The 16,690-nt window shown below is 48.1% G+C and overlaps 1 protein-coding gene across 5 annotated transcripts in view; it reads right to left on the bottom strand.

Moving 5' to 3' along the window:
- Nucleotides 1–16,690, bottom strand: part of LOC144175988 (uncharacterized) — a 127,816-nt gene that overhangs the window by 36,547 nt on the left and 74,579 nt on the right. For 4 of the 5 annotated variants that reach the window (XM_077705066.1, XM_077705063.1, XM_077705064.1 and 1 more), the window contains 4 exons: nt 16,143–16,220; nt 11,524–11,755; nt 8,409–8,545; nt 4,158–4,331 (listed from right to left, as the gene is read on the bottom strand). In XM_077705066.1, the coding sequence (XP_077561192.1) occupies nt 4,158–4,331; nt 8,409–8,545; nt 11,524–11,755; nt 16,143–16,220 (621 nt within the window). Of the gene's footprint in view, nt 1–4,157; nt 4,332–8,408; nt 8,546–11,523; nt 11,756–16,142; nt 16,221–16,690 lie in introns of those variants that run through there. The other variant, XR_013323742.1, reaches the window with a different exon arrangement.

Below are 16,690 nucleotides of genomic sequence, written 5' to 3'. Positions count from 1 at the left end.
GGGCAGGGAAGGGCACCGTCAACCACAAATTAGGCAGGGCTCGTAAGCTGGCCGAACTATCTACAGTTGAACCCCTTTATAAGAGACACGTACCGGGGAGCAGTTTCTGTCTCTTATACGAGATGTCTCTTATAAGCAGGGAACCATGTTTTAACTTACTAATCAGACCCTAGTTCAATGTGGCCACCGTATGACTAAAATAAGCTCAAAAGAACGCTATAGCATGTTTCAAAAGATTCATTCTAATTATTGTTTGGTCCCAGAAATTATGAAACTTTGTTTGCTTCATGACTGTATTTACACTGTTTTTTTACAACCGATTCTACAAGCTTTTTTTCCTTTCCTTGTTTGTGGAAGATGAATCGTAGATGTTGAGTTCACAAGCCTGATGAATAGCCAGAGCGCACAGCTTCTTCCGCTGTGTGTTCAGGCTATTCATTACGCTTGCAGGACTCAATGTCTGCAGTGCTTCTTGATTGGGAGCTACGCCAGTGGGAGAGCCCGCATGTGGGATCGTGCTCCATCCAATGGATGGCAGTAAGCTTCAACCACTTCTGTCAGTTGCATTTCCATTGGCAGGGCTTCTCATTGTCATTTCATAGCTGACTGAACCACTTTGTGTTTGCTGAAGTTATAATAAATAGCGACTGCAGGTGTCTGTCGTCCACCTGTGTTTCCACAATGGAAGCAACTGCAATTAGTGACTGGTGGCACTGCATCTGAAGTTAAAATGTCTGTTACAAGCGAGATTATTGATTAAACTTCAAGGATGACTTGTCCCTTATAACCAATCTTCTACATCCAATGTCTGTTATAAAAGAGGTCGATTTAATGGGGAAGATAGGGCAGCCAACCATGTGGGTGAATAGTGTCTCTTATACCCATTTGTCTCTTACATCAGTGTCTCTTATAACGAGGTTCAGCTGTACTTGCGCCGAAATGTATTGCATACTCATTTTACAGCAACAGGAATAGTGCGGTAAAAAATAAAAGTTACGAAAGTACACATAAGTATAGAAGTACCGATGTTGGTACTGGGCGCAGTATGCTTGTTTTAGCTGCACAGCAGCCCGCTGCTTTGGAGTTGTCTTACACGACACTGGCCCATTGGCGTAAGTGATGTCTCACGTGACCCTGTTCGTCAAGCATACCCCGTGTTTTACTAAACAATTACTTTCTAGAGTAACCAAAACAAGCCAGTTGCAAATACGGTCAAAAACCAAGCAACGGCGGACACCAGTCCGTGGATAAGTATGGTAGCACCATCTGGGAGGACTGACGGTAAGCAAGGCTGCAGAGCCTAATGACGCAGTGGAAGTTCGTTTGAATGCGGACACTTCATTGCTCATGTCCAGAAAACACACAATTTGGAGGGAGAATCAAATTTTTAACCTAAATTGATTAATTTCTCAGTAATACTGTGTTTGCTGCCGGAAAAGCGCTGGGGGCACATGCAAGTGCACGCACAGAGAGGGAGAGAGAGAAGACGATGGAAGCACGAACACGGAGGATGGCACGCAGGAAGTGCTTACCCTGCGTTGTCGTATTTTCCGCGCTTTCTTTGAAGTCATCCCCAACTCTTGGGGACATCTTGCTCATACCTATCACGATTCACCATGGGCTCCTTGAGATGCAATCCAACATTCATTTTTCACGTGTACCATATTTTCGTGCAAATAATTTGCCCCAGAAGATAATCCGCGCTGCCACTTTCAGCCAGCCGGAAAATAAACAAGAAATCCTCGCGTATTGCCCACACATTGGATACAGGAAAGGCTGCACCAAAGCTACTGGGCAGGCAGCACGTCACATACTATGTAGACACAAAAAGCATATATTTAGCAATTAGAATGCACTGACTGCAAGGCGAAGTCCTAATTCACTCAGTGTCACTGCTCTCGGTAGAGCCCCAGTCCTCACTGTTGTACACAAGGTCATCTTCAGCTGCATCCATGTTGTTTGTGATGCAGCAATTTTTTAGGCTTTTTTGCACTATGTCACCAGGAATCGCCGAGGCACAAATGGCGATTTTTCCTTCTTTGTCCTCATGTTTTGCGCAATCGCTGCCATTGAAGGCTTAGTCAGTGTTACTGAGTAGGAGCTTCACAGCACAACGCGCATCGCCACGAAGCTGCACTAAAGAAAAAACTCCACGTATTGCCCGCAGCCTTACTTTGCCACTGAAATTTTCACGTTTTTGGTGCAGGTTATACATGCGAAAATACGGTATTTCTGTAGTGCGGGGAATCCTCAGACCGCGACTGCAAGTTCACGAGCCCCACTGACCACCACTTCACGAGGGAAGGTGCTCACCATTGTCGTGCCACCAAATGGCTGCATCAAAGACACACCACCTGCTAAACCTGCTGTTAGGGAATAAGAACGAGCAAGGGACGGGAGGGACCCAGTTGAGCCCACTCATAACGATACCGTTTACAACAATGAGCAACTCATGGCACCATACACTTTTGTACGCCTTCTATGGCAAAATAGATCGCTTATTACAATGCTGCCGTGCCACGATATCGGACAAAACGATTGAATCCGGTTACAGCGTGTGCCAAAAATGTGAGCTGCCGTCGGCTCTCTGCATCCCTTCCACCCCTCAGAAAACTAGTCGACTGCACTGCTGGCGACGAGGCGCGGGGAGGAGGGGAGCAGTTTTCCTTCTGAACCCCCTGCCGTACTTCGGCACGGTCCTTGCTCCCACTCACGAGATCCCGGCACCGCTCACTCACATATTTGCTCCTTGTGCGGCTTTAACTTATACCCTGCGTCAATGTTTTTGGGGGATCTGTGTTTATTAGCACTTCGAAGAATGGAAGCCGCAGGGAGGGAAGCAGCCCGCCTTATGCCAGATTTTTTTTTTTTAACCTGCGCCTACCATTCACGATGCCGAAGGCAGTTGCTTATCAGCACAACATACAGGCAGCGGAAACCACGGAAACCTCCAGCGTCGCTCGACTTGCTATCTCCCCATGTTTGAAAAAGTAAAGGGTGGTTGCTTAGCTGCATTACGTTCTAACTGCAAGAGCTTACTGCGGCTGGGAGGGGGTACTCGCTATCTTCAGAGGTGTGCTGAGAGCAAGGGCAGTTTTGGTTACCACGTGAGCGCAAACGGAACATGCGAACTGAAGGGTGCCTATTTGTTTTTTTCTTTTCTGTGTCTAAATTAGAAGAGACGAGGAAGCACGGGCTGTGTCCAATGGCTGAACCCCCTGTTCTTTCTTTTTTTTCGATTCTAAGACGATGCCCCAGCTGCACCGGTCAATCACCCTTCTTGCCAAAAAGCCGCACCATAAACGGTATTGTGCCTTGGGCAACTACATTTTAAGCGGTACGCTTATGCATTAGTTCTATGGTAGGCCTACTGGTGGCCAGGAAAATCCACGTTATATCTGGTCCCGCACTATAATCGGTTGCATTATAAAAGGTCTACACTGTATATCGTATAGCCTGCTTACATTTTTACTTGGTTTTAGCATTTGAAGCAGCTTAGATTACTACTACTTGAATAATTCTCATGCAGTAAACGTCCTCCAAATTCCCGCGAATGTTTTATCTCTAGCGACTGCATTCCTTTTACGCAGAAAAGCGATTGCAAATGTGTGGCCGTGCTGCTGACTGCTGTGCTTGTTTACCCAGCAAAAAAAGTGCTTCGCGCACCTTGGTTTTACGCTGTACAGTAAAAGTTTCGGTTGATTTTAATTCCTTGGTACCTATACAAACTTCGCTGACTCTTCTCCTGGCATGTGGGATTTGCAGCAATAAATGGGCTGTATTACCGGGCTGGTCAGCCAGAACGTGACGTGGCGTCGCGTGGAAGACGAGCTCGGAGAAGGGTGAAAGTGAATTAAGTGCGTTTTACTCCACAGTCGGTCAAATGCACACCGTGTACAAGGGAGCGGCTGTCCCGAGCTCGGACGGAGACCAAAGTCCCCACAAGCTCGCCAAGCCATCGCAGGCTGCCGGCGCGGTTCATCTCCTGAGGGGAGACTCGCCTTGCCTCGTGGTCGGGCAACGGAACGTTCCTGGTGCGACCGGGCGTGGAGGAAAGGCCCCGGGGAAGCCCCCGCTTGCATTTTTATGCCCCTGTGGGAGAGAAGAGACTCCCCAAAAAAGGGCAGGGTGCTCGCGGGCTAAAAGGCAGCACCCACCTGAGGATGCGGGCGTAGCCGTCCCCGCAGGCCACTGCCAGCAGCCCCAGCCTGCCCTCCTGGCAGCAGCCCGAAGGGCACCAGGCCAGGTCGGTGACAAAGCCGAAGTCGTGCGCCAGGCACAGGGCCAGCCGAGGGGGGCAGCCGCCCTCCTCCTCCCGCTCCCCGGGGCCCCTGCAGCAGCAGCACCACGGTGGAACAGACTGTGATCGAGCACCCAAGTTAAAACCGTACAAGCACATCCACCTTATTCTTTTCCTGCTGTCATTTCTTTTGCGAAGCTGTATTACTTTGCATACTGCGTTTATTATGGTCTAAGATGACAGTTTCACACGAAATTGGCAATATGAAGCCATAGACACCTTAGATTTCAATATTTGGCCCACATGACATCGCCCACACCCACAGAGTGCACACACGTGTCTATTTTACAGTTGTACATTTTGTAACCACAAACCATTTTGAAACCAAGAGTGCCCAATCAGGGTGTCTAGCAAATTTCGTAATTCAATTTCCCTGACTTTTCCAGGTTTTCCATGACCATTTTAGTTGAAATTCCCTGACCAATACAACACGCGCCATTTTGTGGAAACGGTCCGTGAAGCATATAAAAAGTAGGGATGGGCGAATATTCGGTATAGTCGAATATTCGATCGAATAGCTCTCTATTCGTTATTCGCTTCGATCCGAATGCAGGTATTCGATATTTTCGAATTATTCGATGCTCCCGAATAGGCAGCTGAAAGCCAAGCTTTTCGGTCAAGCTTTCCGAGAGTTACCCCAGGCTAGAGTCACTACCCCAGGCTTGGCTCAAGACCCACCGACGCGGACATTTCTATTATCAGTGCCGGCACTGCCGAGTTGCTGCCTTGCCTAGAGGTTCGACGAAGCTCTCGGCCGCCAGCACACTTTAGGTTAAAAAAAAAAAAAAAAGGCGGCACTGAAACGACACCGCTCCGAACATCGCGGCACCAAGCCAGCAGACTTGTACAGGCCGCCATTTTGAATAGGTATGCCGCCCTTTTGAATAGGCTCGCACAGCGCGGCAGTACGCCGCACTAAGCGAGCCTATTCAAAATTGCGGCCAGCCACTTGCGCTTTGCTTGGCTACGGCCGAGGATACTAGTGGCTACAATACTTCTTTTTTTAAGGGGGCTCACTGGTCTTAAACCAAAAAAGTTTATTTTTGCAGTTATGATGATGAAAATTGGGGGGCACATGTAGTTTCTCATTCTGATTGTAGATATCAAGCTTGTTTTTGAGTAAAATGATTATATTCAAATTTATTTGGATTTTTATATTCAATTTTATGACAGCCTTTGTAAAAAAACTGCTGGAGGGATGCAGCTAAACAGGGAACCAGTGAACTGCGCACAAATCAAAGAGTGCAATAAGACTAACATTATCATTCTATCTGGTCTGTAGCAGAAGTTACGACCATTTGAAGTTTGGGCCTGGAAGATGGCAACCAGAAAAACCGGTTTTGCCTTCCAGGCCCAAACTTCAAGTGGTCGTAACTTCTGCTACAGACCAGATATAATGATAATGTTAGTCTTATTGCACTCTTTGATTTGTGCGCAGTTTACTGGTTCCCTGTTTAGCTGCATCCCTCCAGCAGTTCTTTTACAAAGGCTGTCAAAAAATTGAATATAAAAATCCAAATAAATTTGAACATAATCATTTTACTCAAAAACAAATTTGATATCTACAATTAGAATGAGAAACTACATGTGCCGCCCCAATTTTCATCATCATAACTGCAAAAATAAAGTTTTTGATCAAAGACCCTTGTGCCCCCTTACTTCTAGGCGGCGCTTAAACTTGTGAATGAGCAGCCGGCGGAAACTGCTGCACCTAGAGCATGTGGCGCAACAGGCATTTCTTCATGAAAACTTGTGAATACAGCAAAGGAAAGCTGTGTGTAAGATTTCGCAATAAATGTTCAACTGGTAATAGTTTTACACAATGCTGTGCCTACGTGAGTTCTAATTATTAGAAAAAAATGTGTACATTAGTCAGGTCACAAGTTGCTCATTTGTCTTTGTGATTTGCAATGTGCACTATTCGAACTATTCGATTCGAAATTATTCGACCAAATCACTATTCGCTTCAAATTCGCTTCGAACCTCAAAATCTATATTCGCCCATCCCTAATAAAAAGTGTAGAGAAAAGACATTCTATCATACGGAAAAACACATCTGTTGCAAGTGCCCTAATTCTCAAAATGCACTTTGATTAATTTCAGTTTGCTCATTGAAATTTGGTTGCCTTCAGTTACGGCTTCAGAGTTTATTTCATCTTGCGGGATAGAAACTTCAAGTTGCGCTTCAGCAAGCACCTTTTGCTTTTTTTCTTGATTGTCCTGGCTTGACATGCAACGTGAACCGCATGGTGCGTTGCGCGTGCGCGTTGCGCGAGCGATTTTTTGACGCCCGCGTCGACGATTCGCGCACGCGGCAGCTTCTGCCTCGCTCAGAAAATGACGCGCGTCGCGCGCGGCAGTGCGAGGAGCCTGACGACTTGCGCCAATGGGGAGCCGCGCGCCTCATGGCGGCAGTTTCGAAGCTCTCGAGGCATCTTGCTGGCTCCGCCAGACATGTTTGTTAAGGCTTACCACCCCGGCAGGTATTGCATGGGCCCTTGCAGTAGCGGCGCGAATGACGTTTTATTGTACCGTTTTCGCCCACATTATAAGAACCTTTACCTCACGAGCAACTTCGTGCGTGCCTTGTGCGGCATTTTAGAGAGCGCTTAGAAGCGGTCGCTCGAGCTCCCATCCACCACTTCGCGGTCGAAGCCGCCGCCATGTTGCCACCGCCGGCAGCACCACGCGCAGCGTGCGGGTAGTTCCACAGCAGCGTCAGCGCGCCTGTGATGTGCGCGGCGCGTTTTCGCGAGCAGAAAACACCCCATGCGGTTCACTGGTTTCGCGCTAAACCATGTTTCTTTTTGATTATGTAATTCTGGCTCCTGATGCCATAAGGAAGTTCTTTCAAAATTAGCCCCCCAAAAACGCTGCCTTTTAAAATTCGCTGGAAAAAAAGCCCCGTTTTGCGTGCGATTTGGGCACCACCTAGACGTCCCTCTGCCGCAAATGCACCCAGCAACCTAAGCCAGGTCCGTGGACCGCACGGCGAGTTTCTGCACGTGATTCGTGCGCGGTATTTTCACGGCCGCGTCGACGATTTCGTGCCTGCGGTGGCTCCTTTCCTGCTCAAGCGAGTGCGTTTGTGCCTTGAGTAGCATTTTAAAGTGGTCAGAAGCGGCCGTTGGAGCTACCGCACTACTCCACGGCCGGTGCTGCCGCCATGTTGCCACCGCCTGCCGCTCGGCACGCACCGTGCGGGAGGTTTCCGCGGCGGCGTCAGCGCGCCTCGGGTGTACGCGCCGCGTTTTCCCTTGCAGAAAAACCAGAAAACGTTTCATGCAGTTCACGCTTTCGTCGCGCGCGAACGTGTTACGTTCGGTTTGCGTTCGCGTTGCGTTCGACTGGTTTCCCCTATTATAAAACTGTGTGGACAGGCCCCAAAGTGGTTTTCCCTGACTGGTACTACTTGATTCAAAAATTCCCTGACAATTTCCTGACTTTTCCCGGTGGCTAAAAATTCCCTGACTTTTCCCGGTTTTCCCGGTCGCTAGACACCCTGCCAATGCCATCTTGTGTTCCCCATCCTAGTTGTCATGAAAATTATGCCATCGTAACTTCCAACACTACACCACTTGTACCTGCCTCACGAGGCCTGTTGCTTATTTCCCTGTTCAATTCACTCATCTTACTGCACTTGCTTTGCTTACAGTATAAATTATATGAACCAATGGTGGAATTTTGGCTGAAGTCGACCTTAACATTAAATAGAAAAGACGATACCAGATACCCCAATTTTTTACCACAAGGCACAAAGACTTGTTAATGTGTACTCGCACTTTCTACGACCAGGCCAACAAAAATACCATTTGTTTATTTGAAACCAATGCGTCCTTATAAGTTCCAATTCCATTGAACGAAGTGACCATGACTAAAACTAAGCACTGCCAGGGACTACTGCTTGGGCCACCAGATGCATAGCAACTGTCAGGATCCTAACTGTGGTCTTGAAAATTGCTGCCAGCCACTGCTGCTTCACTGCTGCCAGCCACTGTTCTTGCAACTCCAGTGGAACCCTGACAACGCGACCTCCCCTCAACGACCGATCATCCAGGACTGGGCTCGCCCCTGCTGTGCAGACGTCGCAGAGGAGCAGCCGGATCACCTCTTGAGGTTCAGGGCGCCCAGGTCCCAGATCTGGATGAGCCCCGGCTCAGACGAGGTCTCGGTGAGTGGGTGCTCCAGGTCGGGGTCCGGGCAGCAGGCCAGGGCCACCCACTGGCGCCGCATTGGGCTCTGGGCCTGCACGGGGGGGGGGGTCACAGTAAAGCAGCCATTTGGTACGAGCGGGTTGTTCCCATCATGTGCCAGAGGACGACGCTTCGTGCGCTGTGCCTCAAGGAAGCAAGAGGACGGCAATGCACCAGCAGCTTCATTCCCTGGCTGGCTAGATGCCCCTTTTCCATCTGGCATGGCCCTTAAAAACTTGCAAAAACGTACAGTCTAGTCCACTTGTAACAATATCCAATTGCCAAGGAAATTCCATCGTTATATCTGATAATTGCTACAGGCAGGTGGTGAAATAAGAAAAGGAAATAGAGCTCGAAACAACTTATTCGCGTAAAAGCAAAACATTTTATGTGCAGACTTATTTGCAGAAATGCAGCCATAGCCCGTCACCTTTGCTCGCTGCATGCGAAGCTGGCGCACATCTTTTCCGAGAGCACCCACAAGTGTTTCACCTAGCTGAGCGAAAGCGGGGAAAGGTCCTTGGTAAAAACGAAGTTCCTGAGGGACTGTATTGACAGGGGTGAGAGAGATGAATCGGATTTGGGAGCAGTTTTTGGAGAACTGAATTCTCGATTTTGGAGCAGCAGAAGAAAGACATTTATTATGTCACTTTAGGAGCCTAAACAATCAAAATTTTGGCAACTCTAAGGGGGGGGGGGGGGGGGGGGGGGGGGGGCACTTTTTAATCGATTTTAAACGGACATAACACTGACACAGCTTTTCAATGAAGTTTTTTTCTACCAGAGTGTCACAAGGTACGAACTGCACTACCTTTTTACAAAGCATTTTAAAATTCTTAGGCTCTATAGACAGCGCAGAGCGACGTTGAAAATTCGAATTGAAAAGCTAAGCAATTGTAAGGCATTTTTATTGTCATGTCAATGCCGAAATTATTATTTTTGTAATCCCAGACTCGGCTTTACACACAAGTGTTGAGCCACGGCAAAAGTTGCGCAAAGCGAGGTGACAGTCGTCGCACCCTACCAGCCCTCCTATTTCAATCCCCAAGGTGCACGTTCACAACGATCGTAATTTAAGTAACGTTGCTATGTTTAGCCACCTCCCTCCTGGCATTAAATTTCACTTCAGATAGATAAACCATTATTACTAGCGTGCAATAATAGCCTGTCCCGCTATCGGACACTGCTTGAACATTCTGCGGCGATGTAGCCTGCGCCACCGCTTCTGCAGTGTCGATCGTCCCACTCCCGCATATGGCAAGCTCGCTGTCAAAGGCAGCAATAACTCAGCATTATATAACACCGCAGTGAGTCCGAAATTTCACTTCAAGCATGAACCGTGGCTCACACTTAAGGCTGAAACACTGCAAATTCGCGGGAATCACGTTGTTTTTGATAAACTGCAGTCTTTAGAGTAGCGCAACTTTCCGCAACAGATCAAACGACTAAATGTAAATACAGCCACCCCCATAACCAAAAGCACGGTAGAAATTGGTGAAACGAGCACTCTGCCTGAACCACGACCAACTGCGTTGCCCGGCAGCCATGTTTTCCAGTCTTCACACCAAGATGGCGGCACCCAGTAATGTCGTTCCGGAGATACGGCGCTCCAAAAATTGCTGTTTTATGCGTTTTTTTCATTGAATGATCAATCAATTAGACCTTTACAAATAGCATCACCTTGGGTCTGCTGAAAAATATGCAGTCAGTAAGCATTTTTCCCCACTGAAACTGCCGGGAGCGTCAAAATCCTTGGCTCAGAATGTTTTGGAGCAGTTTGGCGCAATTTTAGCAATTTTAAAGCTTTTGGAGCAGCCTGGCGCAGGAAAACACATTTGTATCAAAACTGCGCAATATGTGCAGCTGTCTCACCCCTGTATTACGGATTGGGCTTCCTGCGAAGCCACTACCTAACTAGGCTGTGCAACCACATCATCTGAGTCGTCACTGTCACCACTGCCTGCAGCATGTATCCGCAAAACGACCGCCTCTTTAAGAGATGCACTCGAACGTTTCCAAAACATCGGCCCCAATGTCCCTTCCGTGGAATAACGGAGGCAGTTGAAGAGGCACCCAGCCAACTTCAAGTTTAAAAGCGGCGCACACACAACATGACAAGCGAAAGCGCGAGCGGATGCAGGGACCACGCTCACTGCAGGGCAAAGGCCTCTCCGATTAATCTCCAATTACCCCGGCCCTGCGCTAACTGTGACCAGTTTATCTGCCCATCTAATTTTCTGCCACACCCTGCAGCGCTTGCCTTCTCTGGGATCCACTCTATTACCCTTAATGACCAACGGTTACCTTGCCTTCGCATTACATGCCCTGCCAACGTCCATTTCTTCTTCTTAATTTCCACTAATATGTCCTTAACACGCATTTGTTCCCTGACCCACTCCGCTCTCTTCTTGTCCCTTGACGTTACACCTATCATCTTCCGTTCCATTGCGCGCTGAGTCGTTCTCAATTTAAGTTGAACCCTCTTAGTGAGCCTCCAAGTTTCTGCCCCGTAGGTGAGTACCGGTACGATGCAGCTGTCATGCACTTCCTTCTTCAGGGACAATGGTAGGCTGCCATTCATTATCTGAGAATGCCTGCCGAATGCACTCCACCCCATTCTTCTCCTTCTAATTATCTCTGCCTTATGGCAGAGGCATCTTCATATGTGTCAGTATTTCTATTGTATTTCACCATTATATGGCATTAACACTCCTAAAACAGCTTAAATCTAACTCTGAGGTTCTAAAACTTGGTGGTTAAAAAAATTTCAGGTGGAGCTGTGCAAAACACAACACAGTAAGCTTTTTTTTGCCCATGTGCACTGCTTTAGGCTGTACTGTTTTTAGTGCTGGTATTTTCCCTTCTTGCTATTATTAGACTTTAGCCGTTAGACCAGCGGCCGTCCCTGTGTTTCCTCCCCTCTCTTTGCTTCCGTTAACACTGGTTTACACTGCCACAAGGCCACACTGCTGTCAACTGGCATAACCAGGTGCATCGCAATGCGGGGTCAGCCACCCTGCAGCAACGCACCGCTGGCTTGTGGTGTCCTCCCGGGCCGGGGGCCATGGGGCACCAGGCCGAGGCCCAGACGGCACCCCCCGGGTAGAAGGTCAGGTGGCAGCAGTCGCGGCCACTGGGCACACAGCTGCCAAACAGGGGCAGGCGCTCCCACGGTAGCTGCTGACCTTTGCCCTTGGCCCCGAAACGGAAACTCTTAATGCACGGGGACTCTCGGAACTTGGGCAGCCGAGACTCCGCCTCCCTGCAGTGGGGCCACGGAAAAGAACAGGGTGGTGGCAAGAACGTCACCCTGCGGAACTCCCCGTAGCACTTGTGGCAACGCGGGTCAATGTCAACACAGTGCATCCCGATTTTACAAAGCCTACCACTAGAGATTCCTGCCATCTGTTAACATCTCATGTTTAACAGCACTTAACGAAGTTCCACTGAAGGAAACCAAGAAAATTAATCCTATTCCATTCGTCACACTGCCATTGTACATTCAGAAGCAATTTTCATCACCTTTCCTAAAGCCACTTGCTGCATTTGTCACTTCCTTATTGTATGTAACCCAGTACCCTCTGCAATGCCTTACAGCCCCCAGGGAACTGTAAATAAGTACCACATTTATTCGAATATGGGTCGATCTTCTTTTTTTCCAGAAATGTTACGCAAAATTAGCCATCAACCTACACTCGTGACCAATCTCAACTCATATTTGTGATCAAAGCAAGAAAAAGTACTGAGCCAATGGAATTCCACTGACACGTACAGCATTCAATTCCGCCATTCTTTAACTCTTTCGGGACCGCTCCATAGGCCATCGTTCACATATGAGCGATGGTTTCGCGAGCCTGCAGAATACAAATTTTCGCTCGATGGAACACCTAGCGACATCTAGGAGATAGTTTGAAAACTGGACTTTTCTCTTTTGTGAAGTTTCTTTTTTTATCGCCAGGCGGCAACGCGTCAGATATTTTATTCTGACGGGCAGTGGTTTCGAATGTAAACAAACATGGCGTCATACTCGTGCGAGCGCGATAAGAAATCCGCCTCGTCTCGGCTCGCATATCTTCGCCTTCTACTGCGGATTTTAATGATGAGAGTGGCAGTGAAGAGTTCAAATGCGGCTTTAGAGATCGAATTTCAGCTCGAGTGAGGATTCGGGTGTCGATAAGCCTGGAACATCAAATCGCGCTCAAAGGTGGGTGTTGGTTTCGGTTTCAATTGGCTCTGGAGTAGGTATGTGCGCTCGAACTATGTTCTGGCTGGTTTATATTTATTCGCTAGGGTGTTAACTACCTATGGTGGTGATCGCCTGCCACCAGCGCAGAAACGAATCAAGTTTTCGCCGAGACAAGAGCCCGGCGTGTACCTGGGCGACGACGTAGCCATGGCCCTAGTGCCAAAGAGATCACACACAAAACAAAAAACCAGTTACACCTAGCCACATCAAACTTTTTCAATGAAGAAACAAAGCATTGTGTTAGATTTTGTATATCCTGAAATAATTTTATTCTTTTTTAATATTTTTATATTTACGCTTTTTTCTATCTTTTTCTGTAGTTTTTTTACGAAGTTCTTGGTTTCAGATTTTTTCATGGTTCTATCGTCAGTGTTGAAGTAAAACTTGGTATTGTATGTAAAAGAACATATAATTAGCTGCATTTTGGTATATGCTAAGGCAGGATGGTGCCTTTGCTTTATGTAAAAAAAAATTTGTACCGAGACCTCCCTTTTTCATCACTTTTTCCGGCGGTCCCGAAAGAGTTAAGCAGCGGCAACTACGTAGGTGTACACATTGGCACAAAATGGCCACACGGCGGAAGTAAAACGAAAGGATAACGTTAATAATTCTAAAAGAAAAAACAAAAAATGTTCGAAAATCACTGTTAATGTTAACGATTGCAGCTGAACGCGCCGTGCCATCTAGCCGACGATGCTGATGATACGAGGCTGTTTCTTTGGAGGTGGGTGGATAAGGGCGAAATAAAGCATGCACCTACATTGCTTTTTTTAATCAGTCACCTTAGTGTGCTAGGCAGCTCAGGAAGCGTATTTACGCCGTGAGGTAGGTGAAGGTGCATGTTCGCACCATACATCTAAGTCGAAGTCGCGCAGTGCACAAATAAGGAAATAAACTTGTGGCAGTTAAAAATCTTACAAAAGCGATCATTTTAACATTTTGCAATCGCATCTGCGGCCAAAGAAGTGCACTTGTTTACAACATTTTATTGCACACAAAGGACGGGTTGACGTCGGTTTTCAAGCTGTCTACTTAGCAGCCTTTGTATCTGTATATGCGCGTATTTGCGCATAGCCATCTACTCACGTCAGTCTTTGCTGGTTGTTTTTCTCTACGTTGCCATCTTTCTCATGCGATTATTTTAATCTGTGTTGCACGTTTCTGCTTTCTGCTGGTTCTGCGGCGATGTCGCGCTGGCAGAGCTTCCCCGTTGATACAACAAATGCGCCGCTCAATGCGAGTTCAATGTCAACGAGAAGTTGACCAGGGGTCAGAAAAAGCAGTGGGACCGACTTTTTGCATGCAATGAATGGCGTCGTGTTTTTCGTGGCCCAGCTACCAGGAGGCACGACGCACTTGAAAAAGAACTGAGGCTTCATGTGGAAAAAGAACACGCGAAAGACCTCCAGGTGTCCTGCGAGGACATTCAGGAAAAAGCCCCACAGTTGGCGCAGCGAGATTGGATAGGCCGCACTATGCTTAAAGCAACACGGGGCTGGGTCCAGAAGTTTACGCGACGCAACGGACTGTCCCTTCGTCGTAGAACAACCATCTGCCAGTGTTTGCCAGCTGAATATGAGGAACGGTCGGAGGAGTTTCAGCGGTACGTAATTAAGCTCCGGCGTGACAAGGATTACATTCTTGTCCAGCCTGGAAACGCTGATCAGACCCCGGTCTACTTTGATGTGCCGAGCCGCACGACTGTTACCACAAGAGAGTCTGAGGATGTGCGGTTGCTGACCGCAGGCCATGAGAGCACGCATGGTTCACTGTAATACTGTAATGCTGTAATGCGTGGCAGATGGGAGGAAGTTGACGCCCTGCATAGAGTTTCGGTGGAAAACCGCCCCAGAGGGCGAGGAGTTCCAAAAGTGATCATCTATGCGAATGAGAACGGAGTCACGAATGAAGCAATGGTTCTAGCTAGTCTGAATGCGGTGACCGGGCACAGACCTGCACCTTCTCAACATGCTGCGGCTTGATTCGTTCAGGGGCCACATTTGCCCGGGCGTCAAGGAGGCCACACAAAAGGCCGAACCGGACCTGGTCATCATACCTGGCACCTGGCATTACACCTCAACTTCAACCTTTAGATGCCACCGTGAACAAAATGTTCAAGGACCGCGTAGCCAGGTACTACCGGGAGGGGCTGGCGAAGGATGCCACTGCCATGACACCGACGGGATGCCACACGAAGGCCCCCCTCAGTGAAGTTGCATGGTGGGTCGCGGATGCGACCTACCAGAGGAAGTATCCACCTGCCTTCAGGAAATGCTGCTTTTCCAATACACTTGATGACCCCAAGGACGATGTCTTTTTGGGTACCGACGACTGCAGTGAACCCTCCGAGGACGACAGCTTCCCAGACCCCTCCAATGATGAGGCTTGTCCTAGCAAAATACAGTGGCTACGGCTCTCACACTGATTGCAAATAAAAGTTTGTCATGTTTAAATTTTCTGCTTCCGAAAAAAATATGAATCGACATATATTTGAATAATTTCTTTTTTATTTCTCAAAGAGCACTATATACAGGGGTTGACCTATACTAAAAATTAACATATTTTCGAATAAATACGGTACATAAATGTTTGTAGAAAAGTCCCATTTTCAAAGCCAAGCAAAAATGAGGTGGTTCTTTGGCTTCAGTCACAATCTAATTCCCACACTAAACACCACTCGCACAATGCACAAAAAATGCCCGGGCTGCCACTGTAGCAGCGAGACCCAACAAGTGGGATCATTTCTGCCCCACCAGTGAGTGCAACTCGCTTATATGTGCACCAGCAGCAGCGACGTCATAGGGGAGAGTGTGTACCACTTGGCTGTGGACACCCATTCTGCAATGCAGCTTGCACAGCGGTGGATGCTGGCACATTCAGCGCCACCCTTGCCTCAGAACCACTCTAAACAAATGCGACGTGATGGAGGGCAAACTAACAAAGTCCCCAACTTCAGGGAAGGGGCACTAGAAATTGTGACAACTGAGAGTGCGGTGCCACCAACTGCTGGTGCCACCTTCTGCTGCATATACCAAACTGTTTGAGGGGAGTAGGGCTGGTGAGGCACGGAGAAAAAAACAAATTACTCGTCCTGTGCTGCATGTGATCCACTTTCTTTAGGCACATTGGGGACAGAACTCGCTCTCGGCCTCGCATCAAATACAACTTTGCATGGCTCCTGAAAACTTGGAATACTCTTGAAGTCGCACACTTGGACAGGACAGAAGGCGAGGCTTCAAGTGCCGACTTCCGACTGCCCCACCAAGCCCCATGCTTCTTCCTCCCACAAGAAAGTTGCATCGCAATAAACAGAAAGCACTCGGCCATTGAGGACAGAAAGAGAAGAAAAAATGCTGCCGCTTAGTGGCAGCTCTTCATGCCCGAGTGATCCAGAGGGACTCACTGCTCGTCCAGCAGCCTCCAGCCAGAGGGCATCCAGTCGGGGAACAGAGTCTCCTGCCAGGAGTGGACGTTGGCCTGCCTGCGGGAAGACGGGGGGAAAACGAAGGGGGCAGGGGTCGGGATGAGTGCACGCAACAGACAGTGCCGCCATCTTGTCTCTTCAAACAACACCCAACGTGCATCATGCTGTTCCGGTGATTCCACATATACATCCGCAGATTTAAATAAGAAAGCGCTGGATGGGTCAACAGGGTGTAAATCTGACATCCTAGCCACAGAAATGGCACACAAAATGTACAGAGCAATGAATAAAAATACTGGTCAAAGAGTGCCTAAGGTGACGCCGAATTTCCCAGGGGAGGTCCTGCAAACAAAATTAAGTAATTAATTGAGTTGCAAAAGAAAACTGGCTGGATTCAGGCCTGCACAGGGTTCGAACTGGGTGCCTTCAAAACGCGAGACAGGCACACAACTTTAATTCCACCCAAGCTTGGTGACACTCGATGACTAACACTGCACCTAAACACGTTGTGGCCTTCAACTTAAACA

Source organism: Haemaphysalis longicornis, unplaced genomic scaffold (assembly GCF_048455015.1).
Source record: "Haemaphysalis longicornis isolate Haplotype H1 unplaced genomic scaffold, Haemaphysalis longicornis Haplotype H1 scaffold_3, whole genome shotgun sequence".
Taxonomy (NCBI): domain Eukaryota; kingdom Metazoa; phylum Arthropoda; class Arachnida; order Ixodida; family Ixodidae; genus Haemaphysalis; species Haemaphysalis longicornis.
The sequence above is the reverse complement of the archived record's forward strand: the minus strand, read 5'-3'. Positions and strand labels throughout refer to the sequence as shown.